Source organism: Desmodus rotundus, chromosome 8 (genome assembly GCF_022682495.2).
Source record: "Desmodus rotundus isolate HL8 chromosome 8, HLdesRot8A.1, whole genome shotgun sequence".
NCBI classification, from domain to species: domain Eukaryota; kingdom Metazoa; phylum Chordata; class Mammalia; order Chiroptera; family Phyllostomidae; genus Desmodus; species Desmodus rotundus.
Window position 1 is genome coordinate 110,643,244 of NC_071394.1, and position 24,807 is coordinate 110,668,050.

Consider the following 24,807-nt stretch of genomic DNA (forward strand, 5'->3'; position numbering starts at 1 on the left):
GAGCCCAAACAACTTTGTCAAAACACATAGTGGAGAGGAAATGCAATATCCTGTAAACATTTGCACCCTTCTTCTCACATCTTATCTGTGACTGACATCATCGCAACTGCATAGTTTAGGACAGAATCTACACGCTCAAGTTCAGAAGTTTGCAGGATGTGCATGTGTGCAGCTCACTCAGACAGCCCCCACATCTTTGGAGGTCGTGGCAAGGCACACTTACCTGCCCTACTCTGAGCCCCATGGGACCTGCAGCCAGCTTGACCCAGCCTTGAACTTGGGGAAGGGAAGCTGTTCAGGCTTTTCTTGTTTTAGTGAATAAACGAAACTCTGATTAAACTTTTTGACTAATCTTCCAAGTATAGCCCCCATTTTACACTCTCATAGCCTCCTGCATTTCTCTTTTGTAAGTCATCACAGTCTTAGTCAATTAACAAACTGGATAATTATTGGCTTAGTGAGTGTCTCCCATACTAGACTGGAAGCCCTATGGGAACAGAGAAGATGCATCTTGCTCACTACCATATTATCAGGAATTCATATCCTGTCCTTGCAATATTTACATTATGAATATTTAAGTAAACGAGAACAAAAAGTTCAGGGTCACTTGCAACCAGCTCCCACTGCTAACTGCAATGACAATCCCTTTTAGAGAACCGTAATAGTGAGAAGGAAGTAATGGAGGACAGTGGCTATATCATTTAAATTTGAATTAACTGAAATTAAATAAAATTTACAACTGAGTTTCTCAGTCACATTTCAAGTGTTTAATAGCCCCATGCGGGTTTTGGGTAGCGTAGATTACAGGATACCGCCACCACTGCAGAAAGTTCTATGGCATAGCACTTATCGAGTGAACTTTCTAAAGGATGACGAAGTAAACGCAGGACATGGCCAGGAGTCTTAGAGGTGCTGAATGGCTTTTAGACATTCTAATAATGTACAAATTGAAGTCATTTTCCATTTCAGAATCAGCCCAAACATCTATAAAGTTGCATGCAAAGATGACTTTCTCGACATGTCTGTATTTGAAAGGGTTCTGTGGTACATCTGGAATAATATGCATTTACCCCCAATGCTGCTTTCCATAAGCATTTAAAGAGCTCATAGGTGACTTTAAAAACCTCAGAGTCATTCCCCATCCTCTCTCCCACCCCCACATTAAATAAGCACAGTTGCCATTAGAAATGGCTCTTTTGGAAGCTTTAATGTAGGTATCTACTCAAACTGGGAGGGCATCCAGATACCAAACAAATAACGGTATACTCCAGAAAATAACAGCAAAAAGCTTGACTATGTTTCAGGGGAGATAAAGGAGCAATGATAATCAACTCTAAATAGGGGGCTTCCCATTTTTTTCTTTTTGTTTTTTCCCCTAATAAATGCAGTCTCCATAATAGCTAGACTGATAGTGATCAAAAGTTGTTTCCTAATTACATTGGGGTGGATGTAAATACCCACTGGTAATTTGTGATATGGTTTTAATAGACAAAGGTCATTAGGAAAGCCGCACAAGGAGAGGCCAATGTTGCTGGTCCGGGGAAAGATGGATAAGAGAAATGAAGAGCCATTTTGGTTGGCTTCTAGAACCTGACAGAATATCTCGGCCTTTTACCCAGAAATATGACCCTTTTATTCTCGCAAGAATTTATTAGGCAAGAATTTTGAAAGCTCCCTTTCCTTTCATAGATGTCAGTATGCATCACGACCTTACCAAGGCACACTGGTAATAATGACATCGAAGTTCTGGTATCTCTATCTAGACTTAGATCCAAAAATTGAGTAGGGGGAGGGAAGGATTCCTGTGATGTTAAGTCCTCTAGCGTAGAAGCCACCACCAGAACACCTGCAGTCTCGGTTTGCGGCATTCTTCCCCTGCATTGCTTCTGGAGTGGCCCTCCTCTACCTTCTCACCTGGGGAATTCCCTTCTGCCATAGCCTTAGTATGCAGTTTGACGGCACCTCTTCTCTTCAAAGCCTTCTCCAGCCGTTCATTATGTCCTTCTCAATGTGCCATCATACACCACTGTCCTCCAGTGTGACATTCCCTACTTACGTGTCTTCCCCTCCAAACTGCAGCACTTTGAGAATTGCATTTATGTGGGTGTTTCTGGCCTCTCCCAGTGCCTGCCATCAGAGTGAAAGGGACCCAAGAACTATTTTCTTGAGTGAGTGCTTCTAAGAAACCTCAGGAAGATGCTTTCAATCTTAGCAAAGCCAGGTGCCAGGATCAGAAGTTAGCTCAGCGGCTCCCAGCATGTGCTTATATTGACATCGCCGAGGAGCTCCTTCAGTAACATGCTGCACCTCACTGCAGTGACCAGGCATTCTGTTGTTTGGAGCTCCCGGGGTGATTGCAATGTTTGGCATCCACTGGGTTAAGTAATATGTTAAGGACAGGAAATCAAATATACCTTCTAGGATGTCCTCAAGTGAAGTTTTTAACCCAATCCTGAGGTCCCTTGGAAATGTTAAGGCTGTGCTAGGAACCGGCACTCACCCAAAATTTAAGGAATGTAATGTACAGGCAAGCCACTAAGTTCAAACAAAAAAAAAAGGAGGGGGACAATCCGTTAGATTATTGATTTGTCCATTCAGGGTACACTGTTTGAAGAACCATGAAAAATGAGCATTTTGGCACTTGCTTGAGATTTACTGGGGTGCCAGAAATCCTGTACAGGTGTATGATTTATCATCACAGACATAAGCAACTAACCACAAAATTACACAGGGAAGTAAAGTTCTAAAACCAGCCTGTTATTTACTGGAGCCAGAACATCCCAGTTTCCTCTATTTCTTTTGTCAACATAGTTGAGCGTGATTCTTCTCCCAGAAAACTTCACCCTTGAGTGAGATTTTCCTTGAATGGTGCAAAACTGTGCAACTTATTTCCAGACGAAACCATTGCACTTAAGCAGAACTGAAGTATTCACACTGTCCCTGCCAAAAAGCCGATGACAAGTCGTCGCAGTCCAACGAGGTCAAAGAGCAACTGTTCCCAATCAACCTTTTTAGCCAAAACATAACCAAAATCTTAGTGACGTGAATGTTACTGCTAATCTTCCCTGGCTTAACTGGAGGAAGGACAGTTTGAGGTTACAATGGACCTGAATCTGGTCCAGATCTTTGTGGGGGGCCTATGAGCCAAAGGCAGTTTCAGGTATTGTACTGCCTTGCCCATCACCACGAGGCGCTGGACAGGAGTTGTCCATCAAGAAGGAATGCCACCACCAGAAACAACTGTATCACACCTGAATGGTGACTAAATCCCACCATAATGCTGGAAATTTGTTGAAGCAAGGGCGAAGTTAATTCAGAAGTAACGCTCATTCTATTTGGGATGATGGAAAAGATTTGGAAGCAGACTGTGTTGACGGTTGTACAACAATGTAAATATAATTAAAGCCACTGAATTGTACACTTAAGAATTGTCAAAATGGCATTCTTTACATTATATATCTTTTATATTCCCCCCCAAAAACCTAAGCAAACCAATCTTTCACCTATTTCTAAGTTTGGAAGATATGTATTATCATGAAAATATCATACCAAGTAGGAAAATAATAAGCTACAACATACTGAACCACCCCATCCTCCCCGACAACCTTTCCACTGCTTTGTCCTTACCCGCCAACAGCCACAGTCCAGTCTATGCTAGATAATTAATTCATATGATGAATACCTGACCCAAGGATAATTAACATGGATTGGTAATTAGAGACCAAGATCCTACCCAAAGTAGGTAATTTGATGGTCCTATGATGCAAAAAAATCATTCTGTTTTCAGAGTTTATTCTATACTTTTATATTTTTGCAAAAGAAGACAAAGAAGCAAATAAAAACAAACAAATCAGAATATGTTAAGTCCAAACATTCTCTTTTGGATATTTTTCAACTGAGTGAAAATTAACTATACTCATGAAACAGCAGACCCTTCCAACTAAACAGGACTCAGAGTGTTGAAGACTTACATGCAGTACAGCCACGGACGTGTAACAATTGTAAAAATGCAATCAAAGTATTAATTTATAAAATGCCTCTGTAGAAAGACTTTAGATTCTATTTTTTTAAATATATAATTTTGTTATAAAAAGCCCAAAACCCTTCCAAATTTAATGTTCAGTCACTTTTTAGGTATAGTTATTAGGATTAAGGTATTTACTTCTCCCTGCAATGATTTATATCATCTTTCCCTACAATATATTGTCCTGTATTGTATCTCCTATCATCTCCTCTTACTGACTTCACATATACTTAATATTAAAGACTTTTATATGAATGATGAAGTTGTTAATGTATTGGGTTTCATGTATGATATATGTTATTGAAGTTTATGCATACATATATATTTTTTCAGTGCATGATTAAAGAATATTAAGACATAAAATTACATATTATGTGTTACAGGAAAAATGAAATCCTAAAAAATAGTTTCACAGTATAGCTGTAGTTAGACATATCCAGTTACTTATTTTGCAGGTATCTCTTTATTTATTAGTGTGTGTATTAGGGAATTTAATTTATTAAATAACTAACATGAACTATAAATATATATGCAAATTTCTAGCTGATATGAAGCAAAAGGTTGACAAATAATGCTACTGTATAACTTCAAAAATAGAACAAGTGAGCCTTGAGGCTATTTTTAATCATTTATGTTTATTCTGTAAAGACTATTTTCATGTGTATTTTTTAAACATATATAAATACACTTGGAGAGAAACAAACAGCATATCTATGGAAAATTTTGATGGAGACCAGCTTGTAACTGTTTTGAGACTGTGTTGCTTTAAAGATGGACAATATCCATCATTGTGTATTACTTCTACAACTGAAAAAAAACACCACTACATATTCACACTATCTTTAATTAAAATGAAACTTGTATCTTCATGAAGATAACAAGGCTCTCCAAAATAACTTTTTAGTTTGCTTTGCACAAAGGGGTTTTGTCACTAAGAATGTACCACCCGGCAAGTGTAAAGGCATCTTCGTGGCTGGCGTATGCTGCAGGTTCCGATGTAAACCGCATCTTGGGGCATTCTCTACAGGTTTGGGAAGCCCAATTGTTTGGCCAACATCCAGGTATGAGTAAACGCAGATGTCATATGCATGTAGCATAAAATGATATATGTTCACAGACGCTATTTGCATGTCATACAAGAGAATGTTACACAATTTAAAACCAGTCTACCACAGTTTTCATTAGAAATTCTACAAAACCCAGAGTTAGTGTCGCACCTCTATTATTAAGCAACTCCCACAAAATTGGATAAATGACACAGAGGGAAAAGTAGTGGAGAAAAGGTAGAGAACCTGGATTTAGGGCTTGCTCCTTCTTGACTAGCTAGCTGAATGAACCTTCATAAGTCAAGCAGGATCAGGTTCGGAATCTATAAAGTGATGGAAAAGAATATGATCATCTTTAAGACCACATAAAAAATTCTCTGCCCTTGAATTTAACTTAAAAAATCAAGTTCACTTTAAAGAGAATATAAAGATATAAGGAAATTTCCCACATGCTGCATGAGATGTTTATCTATATGTGAGACAGGTGTCAAACAAACAAATAGAAAAAAAAACCACTAAGGCAAAGAGAAACTTTAACTCACCAGATTCCATCTGTTACATTTGAATTCATGCATAATTGATTATCCATGACTGGTAAGTTCTTTTCTCACTCGCCGACCACAGTTTTTTAAACATTATATATTAAATCACTACTAAAGTAGCCACATTTCAGAAAGAGCAAGGGCAGAATAAGAATATTTTAAATGAAAAATTACATGCTGGTTAATAATAATACAGCTGACCTATGTTTAAGGGAGAGAAATTTTAATCATGTGCATATTAAATATTAATAACCTATTCTGTTATTGTTATAATAAGGTTAAGTAGGCTTCTCCGAGCTTAAGGAAAGAGAGAGAAGTAGGAATGCATAATGGTGCAAAAAGATGCAGAGACAGGAGACAGACATAAGAAAAATGTGTCAACAATAAACAAGAGGAAATGAGAAAGAAGGAAAAGATGAAGGTGGAAACTAATCTCTATGTGTCATTATGACTGCCAGAGTACTGGCAAAGAAGCAGCATCCTTTTATTTCAATTTTAATCATTTCTGAATTTTAATACCCAGCTCCTTTTGTAATTCTCCTGGCATTCCCCATATGCCTCCATCCCAGCCAAAACACCAGTGTAAATTAAATGGCAGGCAACCACACCACTGATGTAGCCTCCCCAAAGAACCTACCAGGTGACCAAAAGCAAAAAAAGGGGATGTCTACCTTACATCCCTGAGGACATCTAGCCAATTAACTGGCTGAATGTTCTCTACTTTCTTTCATTTTGAAAAGAAGGACAGGAGTTAGGTAATCTACAGATAGAGAATCATGAAAAAAAAAAAAAAAGGCAAGCCAGTAGTAATACAATAATCAGTGACCATCAGGGCCTGGAAAAATGAGTTTGCTCTCACTGGCACTAAGGAGCATCACATGATTATTTAATTACAGCTCTAATTTTTGTCTTGTGGATGGCAACATATCAACAATTAATAGGGCAAGTAGAGGAGACTGTTCTTAAAGAGACAGAATGTGTATGGTAACGTAATAGGTCACACAGCAGTGTACTGCTGAAGAACACTTTCCTTTCTGTAACTACATAAGGCTGTCTTGCAAATAGCTGCATACATGTGTTTTTAGATCACCCTCACAGAATGCTGAGAAATTTTCAGAATGTTTTAGATGCAGCCAACACAACCCCATTGGAACTCTAGTACTGATTTTAAGGAATGGAATGAAATCTTCATTAATATAAATACTCTAAATCTTAAGACATTTAAAAAGACAACATATATAGTTACAGTGAAAAATATCTTTTCAGGCAGTAATCATGGCTGATATTTTTTTTCAATGGGATCCTGAAAAAAAATCATTACTGTAGGAAAGAATGGGTAGAGGTCATTGAGCCTTGGGTCATTGGCAAGTAGTAGTTTTGGTCCCAGAATATCAGAAAGACCATTCATTCCATGGTGGCCTAACTGCAAGGACCTAGGGGAGTGCTCTGTACTGACTCTACTACAGTTTGCCACCACAGCCAACCCCCAAAGGACCGTGAACATGAACAGAGATACTTCCCCTACCCCTCGAGGTCAGACAATGAGGATAAAACAGACCCCAGTGCTACCGTCAAAAAATGACAGAGCACATAGTTAAAGAAGAAAAACATTCAATTATCCAGAAAGCCGGGGCATGTGTAGATGCAGTGTTCAGATAACCCCGGTAAAAACAGAAAATCAAAGAAAAAAGTCCTTTATTCCCATTATATTATTATCGTGGCACAAGTGAAATTCACTGTTTTATTATTAATTTAGCAAATCTTTAATGAGTGCTCACTATGCAAGGCACAGAATGCTAATTGTGAACTTTCTCTTATTTTATGACACCTTACACTGAATTTCTTTTTTGTAGTTTAGTATTTTATAGAAATATATATAAGCAGCACCTAAAAAATCATAAAGTGGGAAAGCAGGTGAATTTTTAAGTGCTGTACTACACAATTACAACGTCTACATATCCAAACTAACCAAGGGAATTCGAAGAGTTAACCAATTGGATAGACTTGTCTAAGTCAGACTAGGTCTACCTTCAAACTCCCCTCCTTAGTCGCCCATTGTTCTGCCATGCCCCAAACCAAAGCAAAAACTCAGGTGTGAAATCTGGAAAATGCAATAGTCTTATTAGAACTGCCGCTGTGATCAACTTCTCAAATGCATCTTAACTATCAGGTTTTTGGAGCATTTTAAGAGAACACAACTTGGATAAAGGAAGAGTGACTAAAACAATTCCACAAAAAAGAAGTATTAAGAAGTGCTGTCAACTCAATAAGCTTTTACTGGCTGAGGTTGGCCAAATCCATCAGAAAACAAGAAAATGTGGGCATCTGAAAATGCAATGTGGGAAAGCTAAAACTGCTCAGGGGCAATGATTTCTAATGCTCCTGGCAAAAGCAATCAAGCCAATACTAACTGCAGAGAAGGAAAAAAATACAGTAAAAAAAAAAATTTTATATCCCAGTGAAAAGTTCTAAAATTAACTTGTTTTAGTAGAAAGCATTTTGATGATTCTAGCCCAAAATGTGATTCCGTACATTCTAAAATAATATTGTTAAGAGTCTGGCGAGCAGCAGCATGTCTGTAAGCATATACATCATTCTTTTTTTTTAACATGACTGTTAATATACAGTTAACATGTCTCAGAAAAGGCTGTAATTAACTGTCTACTGCTCTAATAACACTAATAAGCGTACAGTATCATTAAAATACAATGGTTGCATACAAAGTAAGGCTGTCATTTTTTTTTTACTTTTAAGATAATGTTCTAAATTGTCTTTCAGTCTTCTTTAAACCACCCAAAGGAGCCCACCTCTAAGACTTGTTTTATAAAGTATACTTATTAAAATATTGTTACGTCCTCCTATCGTCTGGAGAAACCTGCCTAATGTTAAACTGGATAACTACGGAGGTGTCATTTCAGTTGGTAAAGACACAATGGGAAATACCTGGATTAGTTTAGCACCTCACTCACTGATTAAATACTTGGAGAAAGAAAGGTGAGCTTTATTAGGAATCACATAGCCATGTTGTTAATCCCCAGTGACTTCGAGAGTCTGGTTCTCTGGGACAGGGAAACTCGATTGCATTCAACATCAAACAGCTAATTATGGATATGCTATATTCAAGACGACCTCCATTTCAAAAGATATCTGTGTACACTGGGTTCTATTTTATTTATAATAATTATTACAATAAAATATTTATAACATGAAATCTCTTTTGCCTTAAAGTCCTTAACATTATAAACATTAAAAGGCCAAATTCTCATTTACATGCTCTTAACAGCATTACAGAAACCAATGAGTAAGACTAGAAAAGAACCTCTAGCAATCAAGTTCACTATACGCCTGGCTTCCTGGAAAACTGCATCTCAAGAATTCCCTTTTCTTTAAACATCTCAAGGCAAGATGGTCTCATATCTTCCCATGTGAGCTTCCTACCATATTTTATCCCCCCAAAAGAATGCCCACTGAAGAATTTTTGTTGGTATCTGGTCTCAAATCATCTCTAGCTAAGAAAAAGCAATATCCCAACACAGAGACCTCCCCCCACCCCGGACACTAAATGCCTGTCTCTCCATGTGGCTGTAGCCCTGATTCTCCATATGCAATTGATAGGAACATTTCTGGCACTTACCCTCCAAATATCAGAAGCTGCTCTCTGAATCTAGCCCTACAGGAGAGCTCTCAAAAAGTAGTCTCTGATGAGGTGACAATGACGAAGTTCTCTCTGGCAATGCTAGCAAGGCAGAAGCATCCCCAAATGAGATGGTTACCAGTTGCCCGTGAAGCAGCTGGACCATTATTGCAGTTCTGAGGGTGCGTCACAAATCAGGTCACAGCTCTGGGTAGAGTCCACCCACTTCACCCTGTACAACGCCCTCCACTTCCTGCACACCTGGGGGGGAGGGGTAGTGAGGAGGGAGGCCAATGCAGGTCCGCAGACATTCTTGTAAAGGCACAACCAGGTGCAGCCTGACATCCGCTTCTTCTGCAAGCATTCAGTTTCATTTGGGAGACCTACACCCCGAGGTGCTCAAAATCTGCGCAATAATAAGCGGGTTATAAAATACGTGGCGAGCGTAATAAAATATTGCACAGTTAAATGTTTTATCCAGCAAGATCCTTCCTCCACTGGAAACTGAACCAACTCTTAATTTTTTATTACAACACACTTCACTACCAAATGTCAAATAACTGGACTAAGTTTCAGGAGAATCTAGGGACACACATGCTGGGGTACCAGTTACCTAATTTTCATCCCTCATTGCTAAACTAGATCACCACACAAAATGAGTTACATCCTTGAAAGTCCATTGAAAGAGGTGATAGAATTTCTATTACGCCAACCCTGAGACAGCAACGACAGTGGAAGTGATAGAGAATAGCTGGAAAGAATAAAAATAGGCCAATATGCTGGAGAACTGTTACGCTACTAAATCTCACCCTGAATATATATACACACAATCTGTATCTATTTACTCTGAAATGAAATATCTGATCTTAAAAAAGACTTTAAAGAAATAAACAGCAAAAGGTACCATTGGCATAAGTTCAAAAGTACTCAATAACGTGTGTTAATGTGTTGATCACACTCTATGAAGACATCAAGTTTAAGAGACTTACCATTGAGAATAGCACTTAGGAACGATATATAAATTACCATAGAAGAAACTCTTTCTTTGGTAATAGTGAAGCAGAAGAGCCTTGTGTAACAAATTTGATTTATATGCTGGATTAAGACCACATTCCGCTCTGCTGTCAATGGAAGATGTGATTAGAGATTGACAACTGTGTGTAGATGATGAGCGTAAGAGCTACTTACAGAATGTCAGTGAAAATAAGCATTTTCTCAAGTTAACCATAAGTGTTATGATTCAACTTCAACAGTGTTTGGATGTTTCCAGGCGTTTTGAAGGGAAGGGACTTTTAATTTAAAGAGGAAACAACAAATATATTTAGTATTGTTCAAAAGATGAAATCCCTCTTATCTTAAGGTTGAAATACTAACAAGAAAAGAGGCAAGAATATTTTCAGAGGAAAGCCAACAGCATCAAGCAATCCATGAGCCACCCTTTCTACTAATACGTGCAGATCTCCAGTAAAAACTGAAGCATTCCATCTAAGACTTGCAAGGGAAGATACTTTGTTAAAGTTATTACCTAAGTAATCAAAGAGTTTAAGGAACCTATTTGGAACTTTGTAGAAAGTTAATTTAGAAAACACACACTTGAATATGTTTGAATGTATTTGTCCTGAGGTTGTTCTAAAGTGATTATTTTAAGTGGCATGCAGATTCTTGGGGGGTTTTGATCTTATAGTTGAGGTATGTAAAGTAACATTTCTTCCAACTGGTTCTCACAGCACAGAAATGAAATTACTCTTCTTCAAGGTTTTGCCACTGGGAGAGGATAAGAAAAACTGCTCTCGACCCCTTACCCCCAACCAGGAAGAGTCTGAAGCCCTGGATTATAGCACAGGTAGATATTAAAATGGAGACAGAGCCGTTATTTAATGGTGACAGGAATATAAATATGTGCACTAACCTATAAACTGGTATTTACTTCAGGAAGGTAAGTAATATTTTTCCTTTGATTGCTGAGCTGTCAGTTTAATGCAGCGTAAATAAACAGTAGGTGCCTGCTAGCTCGAAGTAGGAAGTGTTCATTCCACACGAGGAACAGATTACTGAAGCCTGATGCTCATCACGCTGAAACATAACTTTCATTTTACCAGAAAATACACCCTACCGTGGATGATTTTTCGTGCCTGATCTATTAATTAACTTAACTCTGTTCTGTCAAAATGTAAACCAATTTGTTAAAATCATCCCAGAGTTTGGGAGTTTGAAAACCAAATCAATTTGAAAAGCAAGAGTAATGACTGTTCTGTAATCTGATCACAAATGCTAAAACTGAATACTTAACAGAGGAAGCAATAACTGTTCAAAAACAAAAAAAAAGAGGAAAAGAACAAATTTAAACATAGAATTAAATCATTTGAGTTTTACAGAATTGACTCAAAATCCTCCTTCTTTGCTAATTAAAAGCAACTGGCACCTTTACTTCCTTCCAACCTTATGCTGCTTAGGTCCATTCAATATGTATGCTTATTCTGCCCTCTGAAATATCTAAAGGTAAAGCATTCATAAAAATCAAATCACACTCCTTAATTCTAACAGAAGCATTGCTGAACTCTCCTGGGAAGAGTGGCAAGTTTGAAGATCACATGGCAATACCCTTCCTAACAGCATTCATCTAAAATGGGGTATTCTTCCCATTTCCTATATACCATAAAGCTATGACAGTATATAGCAACTAATTTGCTCATCATATACAAGTACTGAGCAAATTATTTCATGGCATCATTTAAAACGGGAACTGGTCTGAAAAAGTATACAAGACAATTTGGAGAGGTTTCTAGTGAAAACATGAACAGATTCTGAAAATTAAGCAATGGATTATAAAGGAAAAAGAGGGGGTTAAAATATTGTTGCATTTGACTACAACATTTCTAGACATGGTCTGAAGATGGATTCAGCGACGTGTATTTATTTTATATACTTCATCAATCTCAACTACTAATATGAGAGTCATCCAGGATAACACATCTTGAAAGAAGTGATGGGTTTGTGTAAAAGGCGTATCTGTGTATGGGCCTTTTGGAAATTTACAGAGCAGATGAAGAACCACTAGAGTGCTTTATAGAGTCCCTACTGTGTATCCATATTGTGTTTAGCTTAATAGTGTTTGTAACCAAAAGATTTTTACAATAATGAGGAACAGGTGCCTGTTGCCTGACCTTTCAGGCCTAATTTACAATCCACAACCTGTCACATGAAAAAATAATTCAAAATCTCCTCCACATATTTCAGTCTTTGCTAATGTAATGTAGTTTTTCTTAACCATCACTCAGCATATCATATCTTATTCAGCTGCAGGTTCATATAGCTGGCAACAGACTTCTTTGCAGAAATAAGCCATTATTCATTTTGGTGGTGTTCTTCTTTAAGATGCTGGGAGACTAAAGAACTACTTTTGTAGATTATCAACCAAGAATATATTAATTTATACAACAACTGAACAAAAGGCATTCCTTTTGAATACTTTTACATACAAAGAACTATTATTTATTACATATTTCAGCTTGTGGGAAAAGGAGGAATGCATTGATTCTGGAAATAACTATTCAGACTTTGGGAAGTTCTTTAGGTTTTCTTTATCTCTTTCCCCCCTTTCTCCTTCATTCCTCCTACCCCCCCACACATTTTAAGGCACTAGTACTTTAGGAGGGAAATTTATCCATCATTTGTATTCATTATTCAGAAAGGAATACAAAATTGAGCAGTGATTTTTATTTCTCTTGTACAATTGTGTTACATGTAGCCATACTCAAATTTACCAGTGCTTTGTATTTTATAGCTACTGTTTACACATTAGGTATTACATATGACTGAACAACTCTACACTTAAAATACTGTTTCCATTAGAAAAAATATGAAGTAATAAGTGTCAAGTGGAGATGAAGAATAAACATGCTTGGTGTATTTATAAAATGCACAGTCATTTAAAATGTGCACAAATAGTATACATATTTTGCTACTGTTACATAGTATGCACATTGTTTAAAGTATATTTAATAATGTGCCTAACCAAGTTAATTAAAGTATTTATGTCTGGTGATTGTGTTAAACACTCCTAGAGGTAGTGAAAGATACAGCCAGTTACTTCTGCAAACTAAAGTTGAAATTATGCACTTATTATAACCTTTTCTAACAATGTGAGAAAAACAGAGTAAATATATTAAATTTGTTTCACAACAGATGCTTAGGTTGTTAATATTTAAGATGCCTATTCATGCTATTCCTGTCTGCACATTTGTCAAAAATGTAAGCTTGAATGCTAATGTTTGCCAGCAGACTGGAGCAGCCAGTATATGAATGTACTACTGTTCTACTAAAATAATATGCAATAGAAATAAAAAACTGCTGCTAAATCATAGCACCAGTACCACACAGCAGATTAAAGGTTTGCAGAGAAAACATTTCAACCTTGGTTTTCTTCAGTTTTAAAGTATGGGGATTTTTTTTTTTCCCAAACACATTTGACTATAGAATAAATCTTACACTCCTGACACCTCAGAAAAATCCACTTCAGTTAGGGTGTAAATTTCAATAAAGTTTCAGCGGGATGAGTTACTCCATCAGCAGCACAAACACTGCAGATTTTAGGGACTGCTGCGGGCAAAAACTGACACTTAGCAGTCGCGTTTTACTCATTCTTACCCCCTCCTCTGTCCTCTTGGTAAAGTCAGGTGGCATGGCCTTCAAAGATGCAAGCATGGAACCCAGTCTGGGCAGAAAGGTTCTGTCCTGAAAATTGGACGTCGTTCTGTTTCCCCTGGGTCTTTTACAACCATGTGGAGTCCAAATCTTAAAACATTTGCCTGGAAATCCGGAATACCGCTGAAAAAGTTCACCGAGGAAGGGCACAGAGGTCAAAGTTGCCAACTAGGACACTTTGGGAGGCTATCCTGTGGTTGACACTTTGTAAGTGAAATTTGCAACGCCCCAGTGGAGGTCCGGGCCAAAACCTCCAGCAAGCGCTCTAAGTCCCTCTCGGTCTTCGGCGGTCATCCCAAGAGTCCTGCTCAGTGAATTTCCCTGGTACGTGCGTGTCACCGCCCGGACCTGCCACCTGCCTGCACTGTCCCTCTTCCGGCGCTTGCCCAAACCGGTGCTCCGCCGCCCGGGAGCCTCGGCAGGGAGCGCTCGGAGAAGGCCGCCCCGCTCGGGTCCGGGCTGCAGGAAGGAGACCCCGAGGCCACTCCTGTGATGTCTCCGTCTTTGTAAAGAGGGCAGCACCTCTCCCAGCCTCCACCCCATCTCCAAACTCAAATTCAATCCAGGAGTCCCTTCAGGACGGGTCTCACTACAGCCTGCGAGGGCTGGAAACGCGCTGTGCCGCGGCTTTCAAACTCCCGGCGCCCGAGTGGTTCCCGGGATGGAGAAGTTGCCAAAACTTCCCAGGTCCCTGTCCGCCGCCGCTCCCAACCTGCCGCACGGGCGGGGGCGGAGGCAGGCGGAGATGGACCGGGCAAGGATGCTGAGCTCACTTGCGATCCCGCGGGGGAACGTTTCCACTCCCCCAGCCGACTCCGCGGGGCACCTTTCTGCCAGCCCGGCTCTGGGGCGCACAGAGAGGCTCTCCCTTTCCCTGCATGCTTCCTTCGGTCTCTTCGCCTCCCCTTTTCTCTCCCCAAAGGGGTCACGCTGATGACCTGAAGGAGTTTGTTCAGTCAGGGTCTGTCGGGCAGGTGTGTTAGTGCGTCCACACCCTGAGAGAGAACGAATGGCATCTTCAAGTCCCCCATCCCGCGTGCTCTCCCTCGCTCTGCCGGCCCACCCGTCCGGATCCGGCTGCGCGCGACAGAGAAGGGGACCGGCAGCCCCGCGCCACCGGGCGCCCACCAGAGGGGAGCCGAGCAGCCTCAACCAGGGGCGCCGGGAGTGGGTGTGATAAAGAAGTTTGGATCGATTCCGAAAAAAAGAGAGAGACGGAGAGAAAACAGCACGAGTGAGGGGGGGAGAGCAAAGGAGCAGAACTCACTCAGGCATGGGCGCTGGGAGCGGCGGTGGCTGTCGGGTGCGGGCCGGAGCCCGGGAACGGCTCCCACGGCGGGCGCGCCGGCGTCGGACTTCCGAGGCGGCGGCTTTCGCCTCTGGTGCCGCCGCCGCCGGAGCTGCGGCTGCCGCGGAAGTTAATTGCAACTTGACTTCAAGTTGTCTTCTTTCCCCATCCGAAGTGGGCGTTTAAAGGGGAGAGAGAGGCGAGGAGCGAGCTAGCGAGCGCGCGGGGCCGAGGGAAGGAAGGGAAGGGGGAGGGAGGAGATGTTAACGGCGGGGGGAGGGGGCGGGGGCGGGAGGGGGAAGGGGCCGGCGGGAGCTGCTCTCGGCCCGGCGGTCGCCGCGCCCGCAGTCTGGAGGCGCACCGGAGCGGCCCGGGCGCCCCCCACGGGAGCCCGCCGCCACCCGCGGCGCGCATCCAGCTGCGGCTCCTCCGGCCAGGCACGCTGCGCCCCGGGGCTCCGCGGACCCTGCGTCGCCGGCCGCTTCGGCGCTTCTGCCGCGCGGGATGGCCGGCGGGGCGGCGAGGGCCTTGCCCGCCTCCCCTGCGCCCGCCCCGGCTTCTCCCCCTGGCGGTGGAGCCTCGGCGGCCGCCGGCAACACTGGGCGCGCTGGAGCCCGAGCCGAGCCGAGCCCGAGCCGCCGCCGCCGCGCGCCGCGCGTAGGCTCCCTCCCCGCGCGCCGGCTGGGGTGCAGAGGGGCGGCGGGCTGGAGGGACGAGGGCGGGCGAGGGGCGCGGACGGGGATTGGCGCCGAAGACCGGACCCTCGGCCGCGAGGGGTAAGTGTGGGCGCCTTGGAGTGCGCTTGGGGGTGTGCGGCGCAGTTCTCGGTGCCCGCCAACCCTACCCCCTCACCTCTCCGGGGCCCCCACCTCCCGCACCCCTCCTCTTGCCGCCTGCGGCTTCCTCTTGTTGTTCGTTGTTTGGCTGGGCTTTTTTTTTTTTTTTTTTTTTTTTTTTTAAGAGGGGGAGCAAGGGGTGATTGCGGTGTGTGCCAGCAGAGGAGGAAGTCAGGTGAGAGGTCCCGACGCTCCCCCTCCCAAACCCAGCCTGCGTGGGATGTACCGCTCCCCACTAGGGGCATGTGGGCCAGTTTTTTTCTCCCGTCAACGCTCGGTGGAGACGATCTTTCCTAGAGGGCCTCCTTCCCTCACAGCCGGTTCTGTCCCTCTCCCTTCACCCCACCCTCGCCCCTCTCAGCTCCGTGTGCAGGAGGGCTGCACCCCAGCTGAAGAGCACGTGGTGGAAGGCAGAGGAGTGGACCCCTGGCAGACACCCGGCCGTGCCCTGGCCCATTTGTTTACTGTTTGTCTTCTCATCAGCCGCTGTACTTCTTTTCTCCTCGCTGGAAAAAGACGCCTGAGCTGAGGTCCAGTTTCTTCAAAAAGCTGGAAGCGAAGAGGGCCGGTGATGAGGGCCAAGGGAACGGTTCCCATAGGGGACTGAAACTCCTAAAACCTCTGCAAGATCGGGGGTGACTGGAAGTTCAGGACCCCAGCTAAGGCGAACCTGGAATTCACCTTTGCCCCTGTCCTCTTGCCATTCTGTCCACCAACTCTAAGGAAGCTAACAGGTCTTTTGTTTTTACGTTGTGTCGTCTTTGGGAAATTTGCATTGAGTATGAAAACAAAAAATTACTACTGTTTACTCAAGGAATTGCAGAAAGAAAAAAACAGTCTTTACTTTTTCTCTTCGTGTGAGTGTGTGTGTGTAGTTGTTAGGTTCATGGCTTGAACTGCAAAACGTCAGTTTGTAACAATAAGAATTGCAGGGCCGCCTCGGTGTATTTTTAGAAGCTGCACTTTCTTGAGTTCTTTTCACACAAGGCTTGCTCTCTCATTAAGTCCCCATAAATAATTGTATTTAGAGAGAAGGAAACTATGGAAGCAGTAGGGAGATTGCTAAAATCTCCATCCCGCCAGCCTGGAGCACAGTTTGCAGTGAAGTTCCTGGAAAGTGACTGTGGGCTGAGAAGTGTTTTTCCTAAATGCTCTGTTAGGTCCTCCCTGTCAAATGTCTATGAATAAAGCACACGGGGAAAATCCTGATATCCGTGCCGTCTTATTTTATCTTTTGCACAGTGGTGGACTCAACTTTCAAGCCCTGGTAACAAACACGTCAACTGTGCTGTATTTTGGTGTGGATTTTCTAAATAAAGGACAGTAGTGCATGTATTCACGCTGCTTTCTGATCCGCCTGTTCTTTTCCATCAGTGGGTGCTGAATTCCCTGGAATGCGCTGTCCTTTTCAGGTGTCGTTTTAGACGGAGACAACAATTCCAAAGACATTAGAGCATGAAAAGTTTCTTTTAGAGAACTAGCCCTCATTTTTTTTAAGATGCAGGTGCCCACCTCAGCTCCTGGTTCTGTAAAACAAAGCAAAAAGGTATAAATGATTGCAATGTGCAAAACAAAATAAAACACAAGTTTTCTTTCCTGGACCACTTTCTTCCCTGACAGGACCCAGGAGACACCAAATCCTGCCTTAATTTACCAAAATGCTGAATTGCTTAACCAGTACCAATATCTCCATCTGGGAATGACATCAGGTTTGGAATGGAAAGAACAAATAAATTCTCAGTCTTTAATTACTGCTTATTAGCAATTTCTTGTAGCAGGCAGATGATTCTCCAATTCTAAAAGCCTGAAATGAACCTTAACAGAAATTGAAATACAAAAAGAAAAGGATTTTTTTTCTCCCGTACACAATCTGACATACTCATCTACTCCCCCAAGTTATCAACTGAGCCCCAGAATTTAAGGTGTAATGTGCTCCCCTGCATTAAGCTGAAGGAACATTTTTGCCCCAACCTTTTGAATTTGTTCCTGTGCCCCTCCCCCCGAGGTCATAGGCTCTATTATAGAATTATGTAATGATGGGTAAAGTGTATTAAGTAACATATCTTGATAAACTTGTGTAAGCCTTGCCCCCTGGCACATAGTAGGAATACATTAAATACCCACTGAATAAGCTGTTAATGAAATACAGCTTAATTGGCAACAAATTCAATAGTACAGGGCTAAGACTTTTTTTTTTTTTCAGGAAACTAAAAAAGCATTTTACCTGGAAGTTATTAGGGTAGTACATTTGTGTTCCTAGATTTTTTAAGAAGTCCACATCTAACAAATAGTTGAAAAACAAGTAAATCGGAAACATATCAACTAATAATAGCTACTATCAAAAGCTGATTGTTTTCCTCGAAGAAAAGACAATGAAATATTGCCTACTAAATAGTATGAGAAAAGGAGAGATAAAACAGTATTGGCCTTCAAGGAACTTATTTGCTGGGAAATTGACATTAAAATGTGAAAAGACAACTCAATAAATCAGTAAGTGATTTGAATCAAAGGAATGCTTGAGAAAATAGATGTTTTTTCCTATTTTAGACCAGAGGAAATAAACATCCATGAAGCTGTGGGTTGGAGAGTATTTTTCAAGTTAATTTGTCTAATCCGAACTTTAGGGGCCATCAACGCAAACATCAGGGGTGAAGGGAACTCACCACTTACCTCCATAAAGGTAGGGATTTTAGCTACAGAACACCTAACACACAGTAGAGTTCATTGTGTATTGGTGAATGAACCAAGAAAACCCTAAGCAGTTTATTCCATCTCTGTACCTTTATTACCTTTTTTTAAGTTACACAGAATCGGTCTTCCTATAACTTCCAACCAGTAGTCTTTTTCTTTCATTTGCAGCAAAACAGAGAAAATCTGCTTTATTAAACCAGATAGGCTATATTATGCCAGAGTAACAAACAATTCCAAGTTTTAGTGGGCCTTAACAGCAAAAGTTGTTTTCTTGGTCATACTATGAGTCCGTTGCACATCAGCAGGTGTCTTCTGTGCCTCCTTATTCAGGGTCCCAGACTGACGGAACAGTGGCCACCTTGAATGTTTCATGTGGCTATGGCAAAACTAAAGGTCAACTGAATTGTCTCATGCTGGCATTTAAGTGCTATGGCCAGAAGTGACACACGTTATTTGGACTTACAACTGTTGACCAGGAGTAGTTGCGTGGCTTCATGGAACCATTACGACGAGGCCAGATAGTGCAGCCTCGTAGAGAGCTGTGACACACTGCTCCAAGGACTCCCATATCGTATGGGACCCTTCTCCTCATGATAACCTGCAGCTAAATGATCATTTCCTGCTGCTTTGTGGCCCAGATGTTCCATTCTTCCAGGTAGACATGGCCAGAGAGGCCACCAGCCTTGTATGGAGGAATGCTATGACTTCGTTCACCATGTATGCTCTCTTGGAATCCAGTACTACCATCCCACCCATATTGCCCCCCACGATATGGTGCTCTGTCAACTTTAAGTCACTCTTTGCATATTTACTAATATTATATACATTTAATTTTCTCAAGACTTGCTGTTCTGGAAAGGGTACAATGAACAGGAACTTTTAAGAACTGTTATCGGAAGATGTCATGATCACTATCAAAATTTGAGATTTGGCCTTGAGTAGTTACGTCTCTTATTTCAAACCTTAGAATCTTGTAACAGAAATTCTCTTGGAAGGATTCATTCATTCATTCACTTACCCATCTCTTTGTTCATTCAATAAATATTCATATCTATCTACTAGATGCCAGGCACTCTATTAAGAATCTGGGACATGGAGGTGATTAAGAGTTCTCGTCTTCAAGAAACACATTTTCCCATTGAGCAAGTAGGAAAGTCACTGCACTCTACTAGAGGCACAATGTGCTGTGAGAACACCGGAAGCAGCAAATCACCCCTCTGGCAGGATTTAGGAAAAGTTCCTTAGAGGATTGAAATAAGTCTTGAGGATAAGTGAGGCTCCTCTAGGCAGCAAAGGAAGGTGGAGGGAGCACATATCAAGCAGAGAGACCAGCATGAGTAAAGGCCCTGAGGAGGACAAAGCTTGTGCAGGGAACTACTCGGAATTCAGAGTGGCTGGAACATAGAGTCTTTGTGAAGGATGAAACCAAACAGTTCCAACTTGTGAAGGACCATGCAGACATGCTCTCGAGTTGAGACATGAACCCTTTATCCATCCATCAGGGACTGCGAACTATTATGCATACCTTGGACCAAGCATGGGTATAAGGGAGCAAAGCAGACCAAGATGACACCATAAGCAGTGGTCAGAACTGTGTCAATCTGGAGAATATATTCTCTGTCTAAATGGAATAATCAATGCCAAATTCCAGCTCTTCAGTTTATAAAAAGAAGCTAGAAATTCAGCTTACATAAAACATTGAAATATTAAATGTTGAAAACTTACATTTCAAAGTACGCATATACTAGGGGGTTATATCTAGTGGTCAAATTGAGGTTAAGGACTGTCAATCAATGTCTCCTACATGAGAGGACTTTAGGAGTCTCCTATAGGAGATAGGAAGTCATTAAAGATTGTAAGGATGGAAGTAACACCATCAAATCTCTTTAGAAAATGCTCTGGTGGGAAAGTGGGCAGGAAAAAATTAATATGAGAGGCTACTGTAGTTGATACTCTGTAATCATCTGAGGGATGAGGAAAAGCAACACTGCCCAGTTTATAGTGCACAGCCCTCCATATAGTATAGAAGAGGTGCCCGATAAATATTTGCAGAGCTAATGAATGAGAGAAAAGAAAGCTAATGTTTTAGAAGGAGAGCACATTTTTGAGTGCCCCTTATGCCATATGCTTCCTTTGCTAGACTGTTTATTTTTCAAGAACACAATGATCTTATATGGATCAATATAATTTTCTCTATCTATGGTAAATACTGGTTTTTAAAAATTCATAAATCATTCAGTGCAGGACAAAAAGATCTGTACTGCATCAGAATACCTATTGTCTAAGACTAAGCTTCCTGGCGCTGCCATGAGGAATGTTGGTAACCAGATAGCCCTTGTTCCAGACCCTAAACCCCTGCACCCTCAGGCTCTGTCACATTGCACTATTGGTACAGTTCATGCACGTTTCTAGTGAAGGCCAAACTCTGTTACTACCCGTTAGACTATTTTATAGTCATGGGCCTAAGACTGTCTTTACAGGATTTATTTTTTCAACTTTAAAAACTGAGTTCACTAAACAATTCTTCTCAGCTCCTCCCTTGCTTTGAAACCATACTTGCCAGCCACTCCACAGTCTCTGGTCTGCAAGAACATCCCACACTCTCCAAAAACACTCCCCTAAAGTGATGAAAACACCAGGTATATTCTTTCATAGGGTATGCTGCTGGCTGGTTTCTTGTAGGTTATGTTCCCACGGGCACATTCATATTCTCAAAGCCACTCAATTCACGAAAAAGCATCTTTAAATTCTTAACAACTTGGCTCTACAAATTGTAATTTTTTTATTCAACTTTCTTGAGGTATAATTTATGTACAATAAAATTCACCCATTTTACATGTCCCATGGATTTTGAATACAAAGGAGCAGCATGGGCAAATTATAATATTTTAAGTGAATTTCAGAAACCTTGAGTGTCAGACTGCCTGGATTATAATCCTCATTCAACTAGTTACTACCTGCTTGACCTTGGACAAGTCTCCTGACTGTCTGCCTCAATTTGTTCATCCACATTATGGGGATAATAGTTGTACCCACCTCCTGGAGTTAACAGATGCACAGCGCTTCAGTACAGATAATACTCAATAAAGACTAACAATTGTTTTTTGTGTTAATGTTATTGTTGTCATTAGTATTCTAATGGAAAAGGAATCCTGGGATCTAAACAAGAATAGAAAATGAATTGTCTGGAATGTAAATGGGGTAGAAAAAAGTACCTCCTGGGTGTCTTGCTGGTGTGCCAGGGGTACACAAAGCCAGAGAATAATTATGGCCTCTATTTCTGGAATATTTATTTTTTACTGAAAGATTTTGGAAGAAATTAGTTTTCTATTAAAACAGTTACACAGACAATAGACTTGAATGCAGTATCTTGAATGACTTATTAACAAAAAACAAGTCTTCAAAGACCTTCTGGCTACCTGAGACTTTGAGCGGAAGGGTGGGTACTGTATTTGTTTTCTTCGCTGCTTTCTGTCCTCTGTTGCTTTGGTGGAAATGTTAGCAAATAACAAACGGTACATAGCAGTATCATTTACCTTAAAATTGTTAAAGCACCTCCTATTTTTATATGCTATGAATGCTGCCCAAATGTAGACTCTTTGCCTTTAATAGAAGTGTACATTTTAGAGCAAAAATGTATTAGAGCAGGGAAGAGGAGTATTAGAGCATGATCCTTGGTGAAATCAAGTCCCCAGGAAGAAAACTGAGGAACCAAATTCTAGTCCTGATTCTGTAACTAACATGCTAGTCGGTGATATCCAGGAAGGCAGGGATCTTTGTTCTTCTCACTCTTAATTCTCACATGCTTAGAATAAATACATATTGCTGAATGATCTTGGGAAAGATGCCTAGTTTTTATTAGTCTCAGTTTCCTCAGCCATAAAATAAGGAAGTTAAATCAGTAGATCTCAAACTTTAATGTGAATAGGAATTAAATGGAATGCTTTTTAAAAATACAGATTTCAGCCCTGGCTGGTGTGGCTCAGTGGATTGAGCACCAGACTGCAAAGCAAAAGGTCACCAGTTCGATTCCCACTCAGGGCACATGACTGGGTTGCAGGCCAGGTCCCCAGTATGAGGTGCTCGAGGGGCAACCACACATTGATGTTTCCCTCCCTCTCTTTGTCTCTCCCTTCCCCTATCTCTAAAAGTGAATAAATAAAATCTTTTAAAAAAATACAGATTTCTGGCTCCATGTCAATAAATTCAGATTTGGTAGAAATAAGATGGGATCTTTGAGAACTTGGGTTGTAAAGCGTAGAAATCCAACTCAAAAATAAAAATTTTGGTTTTGGTTTTATTTCACTTTTATTCCTCCACCCCTATCCAAACATACACACAAACTGGAAAAATAGAGTGTAAGGACTGCTTTAGGCATAACGAGATCTAGCTACTCAGATAATGGCACATGACTGTGACTGGGTCAAATTGTATCAAGTACCCATACCTGCACTCATCACTCTGGTCAAGGGCTGTGGTTCTTTAACTCACCAGCCTTGGGTCAAGTGTCCACCTTGGATTTGGGAGTGCAGCCACCCTACACAAATCATGTAGGCTGGGAGTGGGGGAGGTATGGTTCTCCAAGATAAATTGGGAGATAATTATTCTAGAAATAGGGAAAATGGATGTCTATTAGCCAAAACATTTTCATCCACTGCTATATATTTTTAAAGAAATAATTAAAATAATCAGTGTTTCCCTCTCTCTAAAAACAATGAAAAAATGTCCTTGGGTGAGGATTAAAGAAATATTTTGATGTGAATGAGCCAACTGCTATGTTACAAAAAGGATAACCACTATGCCCGCAACTTAGCCATGTGCCCTGACCAAAAATTGAACCCACAATCCTTCACTTTATAGGACAATAGCTCCATCCAACTGAGCCACACCAGCCAGGGATACCTATTTATTTTAGTATTGTCATTAATTTAGTTTTAGACAGTCTTTTCATCCCCCTTCCCATTTCCACCACCATAGCAACCCAATGTGCAAAAGAAAGTATTTTCAATAAATGGTGCTAGAATAACCAGATATCATATAAAAAATAAAAAATACGTTGATCCCTACCTCACACCATATTCAAAATTCATTTGCAATGGATTTTAGATCTAAATGTAGAAGCTAAAACCTTAAAGCTTTTAGAGGAAAAGCTTTCTACTAAATAACTTGGAGATAAAGGTTTCATAGATAAACCATAAAACAATAACTGTAAAACAAAAAATATGTAAATTATGTATTAATATTAAAAAGTTCTCATCTAAAGAAAAGCAGGGGAGGAACAAAGCCTGGAAATCCCTGATTAAACAATCATCACCACCAGGGGGTTTTCCTCTTGTGCAGTAGTTTAAGTTATTTTGACTTGTGAGTGAGAGAAGGTGACTGACTCTGAGCTTAAGCAAAAAAGGGAAGAGCACACTGGGGCTTTTCATGGAATTCACAGTCAGTGTAATGGGGCCCCAGGCACAGAAGTATTTAAGGTGCAATAGGGACTCCACCAACCTTCTCTCTCCCTATGTCCATCTTTGTCTTTCTTCTTCAAAGCAGCCCAGCTCCCTGCGCCCCACAGTTACATAGCAGATCATGGTTGCTAGTTTCTCTTGAGCCACAGATGTTCTAGTCAAGCCACCCAGAGAAAGACCCGTCTTTCACAGTCCTCAAGGAAAAGTATAATTGGCCTACTTGGGACCAGAGACCACTGTTAGTCCAATACACTGTGACCAGAGGCAGGGCAATATTTTAAAGAACATAGCTCCTTTTATCCACAATGATGTAGAGTGGAAGAAATTGCATTCCAGTTAATATTTACTCTATTTGTCTTTATTAAACAAGAGACAGAGTTCATGCAAATTTTCTACATGGCCACAGTTTTTAATGGCTATAAGTTTTGGTGTATTGATATACTATTCCTTTAATTATCTAGCATCAGCCTCTCTGCCTCTTTACAAGTTGACTGATATATATTAAGAACCATAAAAAGAAAATTAGTCCATTTCAAAAATGGGCATATTTATTTGTAAATTATTAACCAAGATCTATCCAAAT

General features: G+C 41.0%; 2 protein-coding genes across 2 annotated transcripts in view; one reads left to right on the top strand and one right to left on the bottom strand.

Annotated features, from left to right (window-relative positions):
• SATB1 (SATB homeobox 1) overlaps positions 1–15,441 on the bottom strand; it is a 98,427-nt gene extending 82,986 nt beyond the window's left edge. The window contains exon 1 of the mRNA XM_053929614.2: positions 15,218–15,441. The gene's annotated coding sequence lies outside the window, so the exon portion shown is untranslated. The remainder of the gene's footprint in view (positions 1–15,217) is intronic.
• Positions 15,224–17,400, top strand: LOC128781475 (translation initiation factor IF-2). Its single transcript, XM_053929265.1, has 3 exons — positions 15,224–15,412; positions 15,518–16,014; positions 16,436–17,400. The coding sequence occupies exons 1-3, from the start codon at positions 15,224–15,226 to the stop codon at positions 16,596–16,598; spliced, it is 849 nt and encodes a 282-aa protein (XP_053785240.1). The 3' UTR covers positions 16,599–17,400.
• The last annotated feature ends 7,407 nt before the right edge of the window (positions 17,401–24,807 follow it).

Coding starts and splice junctions, on each gene's coding strand:
- LOC128781475 (XM_053929265.1), top strand. CDS start 15,224: ATGGGCGCTGGGAGCGGCGGTGGCTGTCGGGTGCGGGCCGGAGCCCGG. Junction 15,413..15,517: donor GTCTTCTTTCCCCATCCGAA/GTGGGCGTTTAA, acceptor CGGCGGGGGGAG/GGGGCGGGGGCGGGAGGGGG. Junction 16,015..16,435: donor CGGACCCTCGGCCGCGAGGG/GTAAGTGTGGGC, acceptor CGCCCCTCTCAG/CTCCGTGTGCAGGAGGGCTG.